Source organism: Papio anubis, chromosome 10, assembly GCF_008728515.1.
Source record: "Papio anubis isolate 15944 chromosome 10, Panubis1.0, whole genome shotgun sequence".
Classification (NCBI taxonomy): Eukaryota; Metazoa; Chordata; class Mammalia; order Primates; family Cercopithecidae; genus Papio; species Papio anubis.
In genome coordinates, this window is record NC_044985.1 from 84,071,689 (window position 1) to 84,089,796 (window position 18,108).

Consider the following 18,108-nt stretch of genomic DNA (forward strand, 5'->3'; position numbering starts at 1 on the left):
TTTTAGGTTCAATTAAGTTTATCATATTAAATTTTCCTAGAAAAGTAGTCCCATTTGAAACTTAATTACTTAAATTCCCCTCAACATTTTTAATTACATATATAAATTTAATATATCTGATTTGTCTTAAGCACTTCACTCGTCAGACGAGGCAAACTCACAAACCTAACAAGCAAAGTGTTCCTAAGCTTTTAAGCAACTCTTATAAGATTAATAATTCAAAATTAAAGATACACTAAACACAGTTGTCTTAAAATACTCCAGTTCTGTTCATGAACTTCATCAAATACACTGACACCTGCCAACTTAAAACTGCAAAAGAAAATCAATTCCATATTTTAAACTGAAAATCACAAATCACTTTGCTTAATGTACCAAATTCTCTGTTTAAATAATGAACATGCTCAGATTATCTTGATCATTGCAAAACTTAATCCTAAATTTAACATAAAATATTAACATTCTGGGTTTGACTTGTTTTATTTTCTTTATGCTGATTTCTAAACTTTTCCACTGTGGTAAAGTTACTTGAATAGTAGAGAAGAATTACCATCTTAAATAGACTGAGGCTCATGAGTTGGAAATTTCAACAAAGACAAGATTACTCAGTCAGATTCAACATCAAACCACAAGTGAATGTGCAAGGCCCTCTCTTATTATTGAATTTAGTTTGCTGTGTTAATGGGGCCCCTAAGACCATATTTTTCAGCTGGGATTTAGTTTTACAATCCTTGTCTCCTGGGCATTTTAAATTCCTCATCTTTACCCAAAGATGAATTGGATAAATGGCAGTCTGTGCCCCTAACCAGATTTCAGTGAAATCCCTTTACCTTTGATGTGATGTCTTTCTTTTGCCAGAATGAAAGATCAGACCAGATTCTTCATTCTTTTCTATTTTTCTTGTCTGGACCTAAGCCATAATTCAAGTATCACTTTATGGAAAATAGTTATTGTTATTTTTGTTACACAGTTTTCTAAATTATTTTGATATTCATTTCAGACCTCCTTTAGTCAGGCATCTAAGTAATTGTAAGCAACATTTTAGAATCGTGAAACACATCAAGCTTTGTTAAATGAAACTAATGTGATCCAGGGTGAAGCTATGGACTATTTAGGTACTTAAACAATCTCTTTGATTGTGAAATTATTTTATTCTTATGAAATTTGTTGATATCTTCAGTAAAAGTAGATAATATACACTACTTGGGATTTTCCCTACTTCTCAAGTATAGCTTACTTCAGTTGCATGTCCTAATGATAAAAATGCTAACAAGCAACACAGACACAAATGATCTTCTTGAACCAAAATAGAAAGTCACTAGCACATCATCACTTTTCTTAGAGGTCAACAAAAGACCTCGGGTTTCATATACTCATTTTTCCTTCTTGAGATATGATAGTGTTTGATGCCAAGACCTGTGGAATTTGGAGCATCTCTGGAGAGCATTCATTTTAAAAACTTATTCAATCAGTAAATACACGGGCTTCCTTGTGTCCAGGATAAACAGCAAACAGACAAATGTAGAGCCTGCACTCACCAAGCTTTCAGGCTAGCTGAAACTGCTAGAATGGCTGACAGGGTTCACATAACTTCAGTAATTGGCACAGCAGGTCCTGGTTTTTTAACTACCCTCAGCCCAGGGGAAGCCCATTTGTATGCCTTTGAGGCAGGCAGAACTGAGTTCAAGTCCAGCCTCCATCTCTAACTGGCTATGTGTCCCTGAACCATGTTGTTGACTTCTCAAAGTCTAATATTCCTTAGGCCCTGGCAATGGCTCACACATATAACCCCAGACCCTTTGGAAGACCAAGGCAGGAGGATTGCTTGAGGCCAAGAGTTTGAGACTAGCCTGGGCAACATAGTAAGACCCTATCTCTAAAAAAATAAATTAGCCACGTGTGGTGGCATGTGCCCATAGTTCTAGCTATTCTAGAGGGTGAGAGGGGAGAATCACTTGAGCTCAGGAGTTTAAGCTGCAGCAAGCCAGGATCATGCCATTACACTCCAGCCTGGGTAACAGAGAGAGACCCTGTATTAAAAATAATAATAACAACAACAACAATAATAATAATAATAATATCCATCTCAAGTAGTTATTGTAAAGATAAAATGAAAAAATACATGTCAGGCACTTAGCACAGGGCCTGACACAATATGTGTGCAAAAAGAGAAGAGCTCTTATTAGTAAATTACCCCAACCCCCCCATATTACAATCAAAAAATGGAGGTCGGGGTTCTATTGCATCTCTCAAATGACAAGCCTATATCTACATTATGTCTTCTCCACAGATAGAAGGAACCATGGAATTTCTCCCCACTAACTACAGTACTGTCTTTACAACCACCGACTTTAACTTGGTTCTCTGTGGTCTCAAGAGTATTTTTCACACTTTACATTTCCTGTAGACGTTATAAACCATATTTCCTCAATTATAACAGAAGCTCCTAAATCCCTCATGGCACCTAACCCAGTGCTGAGAATACTGCAGGTACTTCATAAATACTTGTTAAATGAGTTATTGTAAATAAATCAGTATCTATAGACTGTGGGAACCGATATTAGTGAACATTCATGTAATTGCAAAAAAGAGGAAGTATATTCTAGATGAAGAGATCTCACTTTATCAATAATATTCAGAGTTAGCATTTTGAGTGTACTATACTAAACACCTCACGTATGTTATTCCATATATTTCCACAATAACCCTACAATATGTGATCAATTCCTACACAGATTTTACAATACAAGAAACCAAGCGTGTTGTAGTGCTAGGGTCTCAAACTTCATGTTTATACACAGGTAAGCACAGGTGTCAATTTCACTAGAGATATGGCAAGAAAACGTGACTTTGTAAATTTGTAGTAACACAAACAAATTATGAAGTAGAATGCAAAATTCACGAGAATTTTTAAGGAATAAAAAGTATTTCAAAAAATACTTTGTGCTTGAAGAGCCACTTCTCTGGCTCCTGGCCCCCACCTTGGGATTTTGAGCATATTTTCTGCTTAGGGTTATTGTTTTGAGAAGCCTTAAGATTTTCTTTGGCTGGGCGCGGTGGCTCAAGCCTGTAATCCCAGCACTTTGGGAGGCCGAGATGGGCGGATCACGAGGTCAGGAGATCGAGACCATCCTGGCTAACACGGTGAAACCCCGTCTCTACTAAAAAGTACAAAAAACTAGCCGGGCGAGGTGGCGGGCGCCTATAGTCCCAGCTACTCGGGAAGCTGAGGCAGGAGAATGGTAGGCCGAAGGCGGGCTTGCAGTGAGCTGAGATCAGCCACTGCACTCCAGCCTGGGCAACAGAAGCGAGACTCCCATCTCTCAAAAAAGATTTTCTTTTCTTTTGAGGTGGTCACGCCTGCGCCCCAGGCCTGGGAGTGCCAGTGGTCACGACTCCGGCTCACACCAGAAACCTCCCAGTTCACATGCCAAATTCTCCTGCCCCTCCTTCCCTCAAGTAGCTGAGACCTAAAACACCTACTTGCAGCCCTTGTGCATGTATTTTTAGTAGGGGCAAGGGGTTCCCTCATGTTAACCAGTATGATCTCGATCTCCTGACTTCAACGTCCTTCTGTAAAGTGCTGGGATTACGAGCGTGAAACTCCCCGTGCCTGTCAACAACAAGGCCCTTTCTATGGTTCAGATAATATGAGCAAGCTTCCAATGTGTTTCAAAAACTTGAAGGCATTTATAAATCCTGTTGAGAAAGTGGATTTCAGCATACCAGATACTGTTTATACATACGTAATATTAATTAAGTCGCCCGAGATACATTTGAAACCTAAGCTGTACCAGGTGTCTCCCTCTACAGATTTCTGAAAGGATGGTGCTTCCAAAACATACTTATTATTCTATTGTAAATTACAGGATCAATGAAGCTTAAGATCTGATCTGTTTTTGTTTCTTGTTTGTGTGATTGATGTTTTTGAGGTGAAAATGTTCACCCCCTCCAGCCAAAGAATATTAGCTTCAGATCTCAAGTTTTAAGGCTTTGTTCATAATGAAAGACTTTGAAATGTTAATGAGACTATATGTAAAACGCATTTCAACACTTGCTGATGCAAAGTATTCGTTTCCATGCACATTTGCATGAGTGTAAACTTAGAATTTATTGGTGATCTTGCACCTGCATTCCTATTTTAGGGCCCATTTATATCTATGTCTACAAAATCTTTTGTTTGGTATGAATGCCCAAGTTTTACTTAATCAAAAAGAACAATGACCCCTAATTGTCACCAGTGTCACGACTGATCATGAAGAAAAGTCAGATCTGTTGGACTGTCATCACTGAGAGTCTAATGACCCCTTTACTAGCTGCTTTTCAAGTCTGGGCCTTCAGATTTTTATTATTATTATTATTATTATTATTATTATTATTTTGATGAGATGGGGTCTTGCTTTGTTGCCCAGGCAAGTCTTAAACTCCTAAGTCAAGCAATCTTTCTGCCTCAGCCTCCCAAAGTGCTAAGATAACAGGTGTGAGCCACTGCGCCTGGCACAAAATTAATTTTTTTATTTTAGTTTGCAAGAAGAACGTACCTCATTTCATCTTCCTACTTGAATTGTTTTCTCATGCTGCAGATGTTAGTCCCATCCATATGTTGAATTATAATGGCAAACAAATAACATAACCAATCAAAGGTATGGATCCTAAACAGTCTTAAGTGACCCCTGTGGAAAAGGAACTTCCATCCTTCTTTAGATATTCCCTTTAAGTAATAGATTAATTCATTCATTGAATTCTTCACTCAGCAAGCATATTGCATACCTCTTGTGTACCGAGCAGGCAGTAGGTGCCATGGACACAAAGAACTACATAGTGCAGTTCACACCATAGTCCCGAGAGTGATTGGAGATGCTCGCAGGAAACAGATGGGTAACATTAATTTGCTAAATGGGGCAGGGAGAAACCGTGGCACACTGGGCACCCAACTCCATCTAAAGAGGGCAGTGGCTTCTTGGCTTCAGCCACTTGTCACCATGTAAGAATGTTGACCAACTATGGCCAGAAATTCCAGTACTTTAAGAGATGCCAGAGAGCCAGCTTTCAAATGGAATCTTCTGATTTTTAAATGTGGGCAATGAATTTGTAAATGTAATGTGTGGACCAAACAAGACATATGTACTCTGGCTGAAAATGATAGTGAGCCACCTTTTTGTGACCTTTGGTCCAACTGGGTGTCCTGAGACATCATTTAGCAATATGTTGTCTACATTGAGATGAAACTTCCTTTCACTCTCATCATCCAGACAAGTTTTTCACTAGCTCCTCTGTATTCAGAAAGACTATTAGGCACAGATCTGTCTGCCCAGCCACATGGTATTGTAAATGGGGGCCAGGAGGACCCCCAGTTAAATAATCAAAGCATGATTAGCATAGTTTGGCAGATGATAAAGCTGTAAGAGTTATAGACTAATTATTAACATCTCAATATTGATATCAGCATAAAAAGATAATCTCTTGGGGCCGGGCACAGTGGCTCACGCCTGTAATCCCAGCACTTTGGGAGGCCAGGGCAGGCAGATCATGAGGTCAGGAGATTGAGACCATCCTGGCTAACACGGTGAAACCCCATCTCTACTAAAAATACAAAAAATTAGCCAGGCATGGTGGCGGGCGCCTGTAGTCCCAGCTACTCAGGAGGCTGAGGCAGGAGAATGGCATGAACCTGGGAGGCAGAGCTTGCAGTGAGCTGAGACCACGCCACTGCACTCCAGCCTAGGCAACAGAGCAAGACTCCGTCTCAAAAAAAAAAAAAAAATGAAATGCCTTTAAGTCTGTCTAAAGAATGGTTTCTGATTTGCAGGGAATCTTAACTCTTGATGGATTCTGTACTTCTTTTTGGGCTTTTGCGGTGACTATCTTTTGATATTTTGTATAATAAGAACTGTTAAAATCAGAAATCATATTGTTTGGCCCTGCATGTGTGCTGTGAATCTGGTCTAATAAAGCAGTTGATCCTTGTTCAGCCAAGCATAGAATGTGATTCCGACATGCATGTCATCTTAGATGAACACGTTTTTTCTTATAACTCAAAATGTTTGTCCCGAAGAAATGAAGGCAATTCATATGAGTCAAATTAGCCACAAGTCTATCTATTGAAAGATCCAACTTCATATTTAAATCTCATCCTGTGTGTTTGTATTGATTGCTTCTGAGCACCATAATCTTTTGGGAAACACGGGTATACACACACAGACACTAACTGATAGGCTACTACATCTATTTGAACCTTTAGTTCATCTGAAGATGTGGGAAAATGTTGGAACCAGAGTAGTCCCCAGTGTCTTCTCTACGTGTGCAGGTGCTAAAAAATTCACACGAATCTAGTTCTAGCTGGCCTAACTCACTCTCGAAATTTTTCCATTGGGGACACTTATAGAAAGACCTAAGACACTCTGGGGTAGAACTTCTGTTTCTTTGCTGAATGGAAACATATCTGCAGAGTATCAAAAGCAGAGACATTTTTGGCTCACAAAAAATCTAATAAAGTTAGAGTTTTATGTCAGATTCCAATAACATAACTAGTGACCCTAAGTGAGTATGTGTTAAAGTTCAAGAGGGCTGCTGCTGTTAAAGTTTAATAGTGCAGCACATATAGAATGATTTCTGCTTAGTGGACTTCTTGTCTTTGCAGTATCACTCGGAGAGGATTTTAATAAGTGTTGTTTTTCAGAGATCGTTGTTCAGAGTAACAAACTTCAAAAGTCTAAATTCCGTAAGTGAGGTCCTACACCAGTGGAGAAAATGTAGAGTGGGAATGTACAGTGAATCAGAAGGGACTGTGTTTGGCTTGGGGATTGGTGGAGGAGGACAGGAGGAACTGGGTTGTTGGTTATAGGCACAGAGGGTGAACCCGCCTCCGTGACCAACTCAGAAAACACAGTCATGGTCCAACAAAGCAATCAGTCTGTGGAGCGAGAACTGATTCCAAGAAATTAGGTTATTTAATATGTTTCAATCTCTGGCCCTAATGTATGACTCCTCCTTATTTGGCAGTGGAAATCCTGACTGCTCGTCAGAAGAAAGCAGAAGAACTGAAGAGACTCACTGACCTCGCCAGTCAGATGGCAGAGATGCAGCTGGCTGAACTCAGGGCAGAAATTAAGGTCAGTTCTAAAATATCACAGCCTGAACCCTGAGCCAGAGAGCTGATCCCCATTATGTTTGTTTTGCATCCACAGAGTTCTGCTCTCTGAGGATCTAACATCTACACCCAGCTCTCTTCCACAGGGTGGAAATAGAGAACACAGAAGGGGGACGACCCCCATAATCACTGTGTTTAAGTGTAATGTGCTTTGAAGAAATGTGTAAATCCAAAGGAGAGGTACAAGCTATTTTGTCAGTCAGTAGAGACTGACCCAAATAAAGTAACTTGACCATGAATTATAGCTGGGATGGGGGATGTTATTTTCACACATTGTGATTTATAGGTATGCATATAAACACATCCAGAGATGTATACACACACGCGAAGCATGAACGTAGTGTAACGGTGAAGATTAGAAAGCATGCGGACTGTGGAGATTTCTTTCCTAATATTCTTTTCTAGTTTAGTTGCATTCGTATTAAGAATGCTATCCATAAATACGTATTTATTAGATTCCTTCATTGACAAGCAACAGAAACTGACCCTGGCTAACCTCAAGGACAAGTAGAATTTGAAAGGATGTGAGTATAGCTCACCAAAGCAGAGCACTATCTGAAAGCTCAGGTCAACAATTAGGTAGGAACTGGGGTGGTTCCGGTAAAATAAATAATCGCTAGACACGCTGTCATGGGACCATCAGCCCTGTACCACCCCACTTGGCTCAGATCCCTAAGAGAGAGGCTCTGATTGGCCTCTACTTGGGTCACGTCCATCATTTGGCCCAGAGAGGGTGTGACATCTTGATTGCCAGACCCACCAAGACTATGGATCTTTGAAACTGCATCAGGGTACAGTTACCAGAAGGGGAAATGGTTACCAGGAGGGCAAGTGTAAGTGTTTACAACAAAATAGGAAGAAATTTTAAAATTCCCCTTATCCTCTTTTTCACCCAGTATACCACACACACACACACACACACACACGCCTTCTGGCTTCATACCCACTTCCAGGAAACTAGAGTGGTTGCAAGACACAGCTGCTGCTACCTTTGAAAGTAAAATTGCAAATTGGGGCATAAAACTGCTTGGCAATGATAGACAGTGGCAGGTGACTTTTCAACTCTCTGCCTCCTGGTTGGGCATGAAAGCGGGCCCCATGGGGAAGAGGACCTCACCCGAGGGTGCTGAGGGTGTCAGTGGCCTTTCCACCTTCTCTGTTCTGGCCTTTGTGGCCTCTCACCCAGCCAATTGCAGTGGCCTCCTCACTAGTCTCTGCCTACACTGTCTCCTTGCAGCCTTAAACTCCCAAAGCAGTTATCTCCTTCCCCTCAGAAAGAAATTCACAACTGGACTTCAATATATATTCCGACTTCCATCTTTCTCTACAAAAATCCCAGCTTGTTAGAACATCAAGTAAGAAATATAAAATTGCCAGCTTCCTGGTCTATTGAAATCAACTCATCTTCCGAGTTTCATTTCTGCCTATCAAAATCCCACCCATCATAAAACGGTTAGTAGCACAGGCTTTGGAGTGAAGCAGTCCAGCTGCAAAATTTTCTATTTCTGTGACCTTGGATAAGTTATGTGTTCTCTTAGATTCTTAGAACCTCAATTCCCCCATCTGTAAAACAGAGGTAATAATAGTACTGACTTCGTAATACTGTGATCAGATGAAATGAGATTATCTGGTAAGAATTTGGCCAGTGCCTGGTAAGTGTTCAATGATTTTTTCAATGTTCTCTCTTACATAACTCTTTCCCCATAGACCTCAGTAGGAAATAATTTCTTCCTCTTTTATATTCCTAAAGCACCAACCACATTCCACCTTGTACTGTAGTTAATGGTATCTGTTTTCCTTGCCATTGCTAAACTCCCTGGTAAACTCAGGAAGAGACTGAGTCAGTTATTTCTGTATTTCTCACCGTTGTCTTCTACACATAGATCTTAATTTTAAAGGAATTGAAAAATAATCTTTCTCACTTCTTTTCACACCACTTGAAATCCTGCCATTTAAAATAATATCTTCCAGACACTAAAGGCTTTGTGGACTTCCCAGTTCCCTATTAAAATAGGGATGGGGGTCTAGGAAGGAGGACATGTTTTCTCTTGATGGTTAATACCTTAGCAGGCACTTGGCCAAACTCAGAAGACCCTGCCAGAACGCAATTCAGAAAATTACTAGGAGGGCGAGGGGTGCTAAAAGCTTAAATAGATGAGTCAGACACACATTCCATGTAGGCCCAAACGAGAAACACAGGCCCCTCACATATTCCCCAGGCAGGAAGATGATCATTCCCTAGCCGGGTCAGGACTAAGACTGAGCGTGGAGCCTCCCAGCAGCAGGGCTGGAAAGATCCCCACCAGGTCAGCACTGCCGTGACACCGGAAGAGCAGAGTGAACGCATCCACAGGGTGCTTCAGTCATTTCTGTAATCATGGGGTTCCTGCTTTCCATCTCTTTCCTCCAGCACTTTGTCAGCGAGCGTAAATATGATGAAGAGCTCGGGAAAGCTGCCCGGTTCTCCTGTGACATCGAACAGCTGAAGGCCCAAATCATGCTCTGCGGAGAAAGTGAGTTTTGCATACTTGCTAAATAATTCTGTGTGAGTAACCTTGGTGCTATCTGGAGTTGCTATTGGAAATGTCAGGTGTGCAGTCCCCCCAGGGGACTGACGTGAGGTCTAAAGAGATTTAATGGTCTAAGCTCATGACACAAGTCACCAGAAATGTTGAGATTTGAACTTAGAGTCTTCAAATGCCACTGCCCATCAGTAACTCCCCAGGATTTATTAAGTGGAATAGAACAGGTCAACTAGTTTATACCTTTTGCAAACTTTTATGAAGCACTTCCAGTTAAACTGCTTCTCTGATTTCAGACAGCCCTGGTTCTACAGAAACTCATTAGGCAGAGCGTGAGTCTTCCTAACATGTCAGGGAACAATCAGTTATTGTTGTGCAGGGCCCAGCTGTTGCACGGGCCCCTCAGCAGTGCCCTGAGCCTCCGCCCTTGGTTCTCTGTGCTGAGTGAGGCTACAGATAATGAAAGACTTCACTCAGCCATTAGCTTTAGTCTTGTTCCCTATTAAGCCTTAATTAGAGCAGCTAATGTGCAACAAAATTGGCTGCTATATTTTTCCCCCACACCAGCCCACCCACAAGGGGAGGTGGGAATGAGCACGGAAGTGGCTTTAAGGATGGCCGCAAGGAGGAGAGGACTAGTGAATGATGCAGAAACCCACAGCCTCGCAGTCAGCTGAAAAATTAAGATTTGGCTGCACTGCCTATTATGATATAATTAACTATACTACACTGCATACATATATAGTAATACAATTTGCTTTTATCACTTCACAATCTATGGTAGACATTTTTTCATATCAATATATTTAACCAGTCATTTATCTAAGTATAATTGATGTCACCAGTCTTCTGGTTGCTGCATTTAGATTGCTTCCAGTTTTTCACCATTAAAATAACACTGCTGATCACCTGAAGCCAGGAGTTCGAGGCCAGCCTGGCCAATGTGGTAAAGCCCCTGTCTCTACTAAAAATACAAAAATTAGCTGGGCGTGGTGGCAGGCACCTGTAAACCCAGCTACTAGGGAGGCTGAGGCAGGAGAATTGCTTGAGCCTGGACCCAGGAGGCAGAGATTGTAGTGAGTGGAAATCACACCACTGCACTCCAGCCTGGGCAACAGAGCACTCCAAAAAAATAATGAATTAATTAATTAACACTGCTGCGAGCATCCTTGTCCACACATCCTTGCCAATTATTTGATTTTCTGACTGCATTTTTAAAAATTATACCCCCCCGTAATCTTCCTTATGAAAAAATCTACCTATTTGCCATTCTCCATCCCCAGCTTTTGCTCCACGCACCTTTCCACTTCAGCCCTCAATGAGCCAAGAGAGTGATGCTGAGTGACGCCCTGTCACCGATCTCAGGGGTGATGGAGAGGTGCCCCTTCACCTCCTTTCCTCCTGAGCATTTCAAGTGCCATCTAGTGGGAGAAAATGGTCCCTTACCAAATTCCAGGTGTCCATTCTGAAAGACACCGTAGTCATCCAAAGGCCCTTCTTTCTCAGCTTTGTTGCGAGCACACTGAGAATCCACAGGTGCTGAACCGGAAATAGTGGTCCCTGATCTGCAGACAATAATGACCCCCTGAAACTGAATCTGGTGAGCACAGGAGCCACAGAAATCTCCTGGTCACGTTTGGACAGCCCCAGCTTGCTGTCACACCTTCCCAATACACTGAAGGGACTGGAGATGCATCCCTGACCTTTCCATTTCTCTTGTATTATGACCGCTACTGATCCCGCCTAATCCTCTAGCAGAACTCTGGGATTAAATCTGATCCAACAAAGGGAGCAAACAAAATTGCTTTCAAAAATTGGTGACAGTTTTAAGAATCAAAGAAAGGTCTAGCTGGCAGTCAGATTCTGGTGAACTGTGAGAGGGAAGTAGTGGCTTTATCCTTGAATTGATTCCCTCCAGTTCCGATTCAGTATAATCATGTAGAAACCATCCCAGCAGAAACCACCACTTTCAAAACCAGCAGAAATGGTCATAATAAACGCTGAGCAGACCTGCCTGAGCCCTGAGCCCTGAGCTCTGATGGGTGTCTGCCTAATCAGCCTGCCTTGCCTGTAACCTTGGAAGCGGTGCATATCTGCAGTGAGGCTGCAGGAAACAGGGTTGATTAAAGGTGGGATCATGGAGCACTAATGAAATATACAAGATGCCTTAGGGGCTGGCGGGCCTGGCCCTGTGTTTGGGGGATATGCCTGACCCAGAGTAACAGAATTCCTAACATCCAACATCACCCCATTCCCAAGCTCTCAGAACATCATGGATCTGACAGACCAGAGTGTCCACATAGCTCCCAATCTTTCTGTGTCTGCAGTACCAATTGGTCCAGGGAACTGATCAGGGAGGTGAGAATGGGTTCGGTAATGGGGGATCTACGAGGCAGAGTGCATTTGCAGACAGGGCCAGAGAGGGAACCTTGAAGTTTCATTATCTCTTTTCCCTTGGTGGTTCTTGACCTAAAGAATAATATTTAAGTTGCTCAGATATGTCTTATTTCCTACAAATGTCTCCCAACTTGGATGATTATGCTGTAATCACAGTTCAGTGATTCCCACAAGAGAAATTTGGTTGTTCTCTTAAGCACCAAGGTGCCCTTTCAAATAACATCTTTCAAAAGAAAACTTTCTTAATGTTTCTGTGGAGCTCCTGGCCAGTTTCTTCATCTTCTAGCGCTTCGTAATGGGTTACTGAGGCAGCAGTGTTGGAGGTGCAGCTCATAACACTGAGCACTTTCTTATTGCAGTTACACATCCAAAGAACAACTATTCCTCAAGAACGCCCTGCAGCTCCCTGCTGCCTCTGCTGAATGCACACGCAGCAACCTCCGGGAAACAGAGTAACTTTTCCCGAAAATCCTCCACTCACAATAAGCCCTCTGAAGGCAAAGCAGCAAACCCCAAAATGGTGAGCAGTCTCCCCAGCACCACCGACCCCTCTCACCAGGCCATGCCGGCCAACAAGCAGGTAAGCAGACACTGGTGCAGGGTGCCGGGGCGGGGAACCTGTTTCCAGAGGAATGAAACAGCAGCTACTAGATTCTGGGCCTCCTGGGGTCACACTTAGACTCCCGCCACCTGCCCTCAGCCACTCCCCACCCAGCAGCACTGCCCAGCTGGCCTCTTGGGAACTCCCCTGGTTGCCTTCGTCCATGCCTCCCGGGTGCTTTCCCGTGTGGAGGAAGTGGCCTGTTTACACTCTTGACCGCACGAGCAGAGTCCACCCAGGTGACACGGCTCTTCTCATGACTAGGACTGCCACCATCCCTGGGGCCCCAAAACCAGCCCACATGTGGAAGGGACCCACAGAGACTCAGGAACAAGATTTGGAACCTGGCCACTGAAACCACTAATGAGAGGAAACCTGGCATTTGTTTTTTAAGATATTTTAATCCCCACTTATGTTTAGCTGATCAATAAGAGGCTAAAGTTAGTGCAGTCTTTTCTTGGGGTTTCAGTAAGGAGAATACATTTCAAAATGACATTCTTTATTCTTATCTACTGTGACGTCTAAAAGCACAAGTGTCCAAAGAACAATCTTCCTTCTCTCCTTCTGCTTCTCCACTATATCTTTTGGAGGTGATTTCCCCCTTATCCTTAGAGAATTAACAAAAAATTGGGATCTGCCGGGTGCAATGGCTCACTCCTGTAATCCCAGCACTTTGGGAGGCCGAGATGGGCAGATCACTTGAGGTCGGGAGTTTGAGACCAGCCTGGCCAACATGGTGAAACCCTGTCTCTACTAAAAACACAAAAATTAGCCAGGCATGGTGGCACATGCCTGTAATCCCAGTTACTAAGGAGGCTGAGGCAGGAGAATCACTTAAACCTGGGAGGTGGAGGTTGCAGTGAGCCAAGATCATACCACTGCACTCCAGCCCGGGCGACAGAGTGAGATTCCATCTCAAAAAAAAAAAAAAATGGATCTGATGATATAGAAGTTGGACATGCTATGCTATAAAGATACATTTTATCTCCAAGAAAAAGTCTTTTTTTTTTTTTTTTTGTAAGTCTTTTAAAATGCTGGTTTTCTAACAGGTGTGTTGTCGGGTTTTGTTGTCTTGGCCTTTGAGAATTCTTATTAATGACATTGACAGGTGTTTCTCAGGCCCTGAAGTCTTCATGAGCTGTAAGATAGCACTTTGACAAGGCGCATGTTATAATCTCATTAGTTAAAGATAATAATCACATCTGTTTTCACTTGTAGTCTAAATATATCTTCACAGCTTTTGTTCTTTTTTTTTTTTTTTTTTGGCACAATCTCGGCCGACTGCAGCCTCAACCTCCTGGGCTCAAACAGTCCACCAGGCTCAGCCTGCAGGGTAGCTGGGACTACACTACAGGTGTGTGCCACCATGCCTGACTAATTTTTTTTGTATAATTTTTGTAGAGATGGGGTTTTACCATGTTGCTCTCAAACTCCTGGGCTCAAGCAATCTGGCTGCTTCAGCCTCCCAAAATACTAAGATTACAGGCATGAGCCACCGTGCCTGGGCCTCTGTTCATTAGTAAAGACGATGCTAATAATCAAGTCTAAAATTTAATCTATTTTCCTTTTTCATAATTTGTTTAAAAACAAAGGAGGCCAGATTAAGTACTATCCATATAAATACTTTTTCAGTTCTCTGGTTTAGCATTTTAGGTAATGGCTCATGTAAGTTGAAATATACTCAGATATCTAAGTGAGAACGCTGTAGACCCAGGCAAGAAGGGCCTGTGGACTGGGCACTGTGTTTTCAAGTAACCTTCTTGATCCTCCTGCAGCCATGGCCCTCTCTGCAGAATAAGGAGTCAGAGAGAGCAAGGAAACAGGGCCACTGGAAATTACACTCTTTGTTCTGAAGCATGCTGCCAGTCAGTACTCGAGATCCTGGGTTTCTCTTCCCACGTGGGCCCAAGCCTGCTCACAGGATCTGCCTGGACCACTTTCCTGTATACATCATCTTGAAGACAAACAACATAGCCAGTTTTCACACCCATCCGCCCAAAGGGTGGGAGTGGAGGCGATGCTTAGGTGTGCAGGCTGGAATGTCTGCATTTGTGTGCCCAAGGCCCCCTTACAATGTGGGATGGAGCCAGAGGCAGGAAAAGACAGTATTCAGACGTATGGTGTGTGAACCCCGAAAATGTGAGACAGGTCTCAGATAACTTAGAAAGTTTATTTTGCCAAGGTTGAGGGCATGCACCCATGACACAGCCTCAGAAGGTCCTGATGACATGTGCCCAAGGTGGTGGGGCACGGCTTGGTTTTGTACATTTTAGGGAGGCAGGAGACATCAATCCATTTGTGTAAGGTGAACATCGGTTCAGTCCGGAAAGGTGGGACTCCTGGAGGCAAAGGCGGACAACTGGAAGCGAGGAGGGGGCTTCCAGGTCTTAGGTAGATGAAAGACAGATGGTTGCATTCTTTTGAGTTTCTGATTAGCCTCTCCAAATGAGACAGTCAGATACGCATTTATCTCAGTGAGCAGAGGGGTGACTTTGAAGAGAATGGAAGCCAGGTTGGCCCTAAGCAGTTCCCAGCCTGACGTTTCCCTTTAGCTTAGTGATTTGGGGGCCCCAAGATTTATTTTCCTTTAACAGATGTATGGACCTACATTTGTACTCTTGCTCTAGGCTCTGAATTAGTGGGGGTTGGTCTGCCGTAAACCTATACCATCCAGTCACAGTGCACAAATTAAGAACCTTATATATTTGTAACTCATAAAATTTCATGTTTTCGTAAGAGGCTTGATTTTCAAAAAAGGTTTATGTTTAAGTTACAACTTAAGAGTCTTGTCAGGAGACAGTATATAAAGTAGGAACAGCTCCGCCATTTCCCAACTATAGATAGACCTTGGGCAAGTCCCTGAAACTCCTTATCCTCATCTATAAAATGAAGCACATAATAGCAACTATCTTAGAGGGTGATTGTGATGTTAAATGAGGTAGTGCATGGTGAGGAACCCCATTCAGTGCCTGGTAAGCACTCAGTGAGTGTTGGCTATTACTGACCTCGAGGAGTTCAGAAATCTTTCCCTTGCACAGGAGCTTAATCCATTGCATCCTTACTACTCATCCATTTATGTTCCTGGCCACTGATTTGTTGAAGGAATGATTTTTTAATAGAGGCTTCAAAATTTATTTGCTTATGACTGCAGAAAGTTTAGAAAAACAACGAATTACCTCTGTGAAAATACACCTTATTTCTTCATGCCACCAAGACCTGCCAGATGCACTTCACCCCTATATTTATCTAAGATAATATTTCTGAACTATAAAGATATTTGTTTTGAAATAAATTAGAAAAGCTACTTTAGAGAAGAAAAGTTACAGAATTTTACTTTTTCTTCACTTATGTAATTAGAATTCCTATGCATGGTTTTCAACAGGAAATTTTCCTTGACCCCTTCACAGGCCTCGCAACAGGGATGCCTCACTTACTCAGCCTGAAGCTCTCAACCCCTTGAGGGAGGGAGAGCATGCAGGTGAGCAGGTGCAGGAGCTAGAGCAAGCACTTTTGGGCGCTGGCAGGATCAAAACTCCATGCAGTCCCACAGCAGCGCCTAGGGTGGTACCCGTGACCCCTGGAGCCCAGAGGCATGCGTTACAATGCTCTTTTAGCTTTTCAGTTCAAGGATGGCTTAAGTGTTTAACAGCTCAATAAACCTACTTTTTCATGAAGGCAGAGGGTCAGTGTGACACTTTCCTGTATCCTGAGCTCTTGTCCAGCATCCATGAAAAATCAGGTCATATGAACAAATTGTAAACACGGGGGATTTTATTGCCAATGAAAGTGGCTTTCAGCAGGAGGGAGAGCTGGAAAATGGCGATGGAGTGAGAACATATTGTTCCCCTGAAGTCCAGCCGTCTCCGACTGGCCTCTTCTCCGAAGTCCTGCCATCAAGCAGTCCCGCTAAAGTCAAGCTGCTTCTCTCCGACTCAGACTGCAGTCTCCGACGTGCAGCTGCTTCTCCTCTTCTCCTCTTCTCTGCTCTGTGCCAGTGGAGCCTGGGATTTTGATGGGTACAGGATGTGGGGTGGGGTGGGCCAGCGGTGGTTTTGGAAAAGGCAACATTTGAGCAGGAAAACAGGAATATAAAGTTCTCACTTTGGGCTTGAGAGTGGGGCTTGGCAAGGGACCCCGCCCTTTTCCTGTCTACAATTTCTGTGCCTCCTGTCCCTCTCAGTCTCTACAGAATGTCTTGGAAATCTGCGTAGTACAGGATCATCATTACTCTTCCCCTGGCTTCTATTTTATTCTGCTATAGTTTAAGCATCTTTATGAATTTTATTTGACCCAGTTTTTGAATTGTCTGTCTTAGGCTTCTGTAACCTCTCTTTCAGTTCCACTTACAAAACAGTCCACTGTTCTTTTAAGATTAATAATTTTATCTGCTTGACCTCATCTTCATGTTTTCTGATTCTTCTGGTGTATTTAAAAAAAAAAAAAAAACACTTACCTGTGGCTAGCGATTTGGTTTCCCTGATGTCTACTGGTGTCATCTGTGGCTTGCTGGCATCTGATACTTATCTCTTTTCTTTTTTGGTAGAACGGATCTTCTAACCAAAGACGGAGATTTAATCCACAGTATCATAACAACAGGCTAAATGGGCCTGCCAAGTCGCAGGGCAGTGGGAATGAAGCCGATCCACTGGGAAAGGGCAACAACCGCCACGAACACAGAAGACAGCCGCACAACGGCTTCCGGCCCAAAAACAAAGGCGGTGCCAAAAATCAAGAGGCCTCCTTAGGGATGAAGACCCCCGAGGCCCCGGCCCATTCTGAAAAGCCCCGGCGAAGGCAGCACGCTGCAGATACCGCGGAGGCCAGGCCCTTCCGGGGTAGTGTCGGTAGGGTTTCACAGTGCAATCTCTGCCCCACAAGAATAGAAGTTTCCACAGATGCAGCAGTTCTCTCAGTCCCGGCTGTGACGTTGGTGGCCTGAGCTAGGAGGAAAAAGAGCAGTTTCCATTCAGTTTTGGTTCCCTGCCCGAGGTGCTGACCCAATTCGCTGCCAAAAGAGAATCAATCAGAATATACAAATCCTGTATGGTTGTGTCATCCTCTCTTAATCATTTTTACTAATTCTAATAATCAGCTCTAGCTTGCTTCATAACTTTCATGGCTTTGCTTGATCTGTTGATGCTTTCTCTCATCAAGACTTTGCAGCATTTTAGCCAGGCAGTATTTACTCATTGTTAGGAAAATCAAGATGTGACTGAAGATCAGAGGCTCAGTTAGCAACCTATGTTGTAGCAGTGATGTCAGTCCATTGATTGTCTTTAGAGAGTTAATGTTACAAAAAAGAATTCTTAATAATCAGACAAACATGATCTGCTGAGGACACATGCGCTTTTGTAGAATTTAACATCTGGTGTTTTTCTGAAAAAATATATATACATATATTGCTTTATTTGAAACAAATTAAAATATGCTGCATTTGA

The 18,108-nt window shown here is 42.8% G+C and overlaps 1 protein-coding gene and 1 long non-coding RNA gene across 15 annotated transcripts in view; one reads left to right on the plus strand and one right to left on the minus strand.

Moving 5' to 3' along the window:
• LOC108581384 overlaps nt 1–17,229 on the minus strand; it is an 82,663-nt gene extending 65,434 nt beyond the window's left edge. The window contains exon 1 of the long non-coding RNA XR_001893521.3: nt 17,124–17,229. This is a non-coding gene — a long non-coding RNA (uncharacterized LOC108581384). The remainder of the gene's footprint in view (nt 1–17,123) is intronic.
• SPATS2L (spermatogenesis associated serine rich 2 like) overlaps nt 1–18,108 on the plus strand; it is a 179,031-nt gene extending 160,923 nt beyond the window's left edge. For 12 of the 14 annotated variants that reach the window (XM_017946759.3, XM_017946755.3, XM_017946766.3 and 9 more), the window contains 4 exons: nt 7,003–7,112; nt 9,561–9,663; nt 12,429–12,649; nt 17,214–18,108. In XM_017946759.3, coding sequence (XP_017802248.1) covers nt 7,003–7,112; nt 9,561–9,663; nt 12,429–12,649; nt 17,214–17,609 — 830 coding nt within the window. In that variant the 3' untranslated portion in view covers nt 17,610–18,108. The remainder of the gene's footprint in view (nt 1–7,002; nt 7,113–9,560; nt 9,664–12,428; nt 12,650–17,213) is intronic. The other 2 variants (XM_017946764.3, XM_017946763.3) reach the window with 1 other exon arrangement.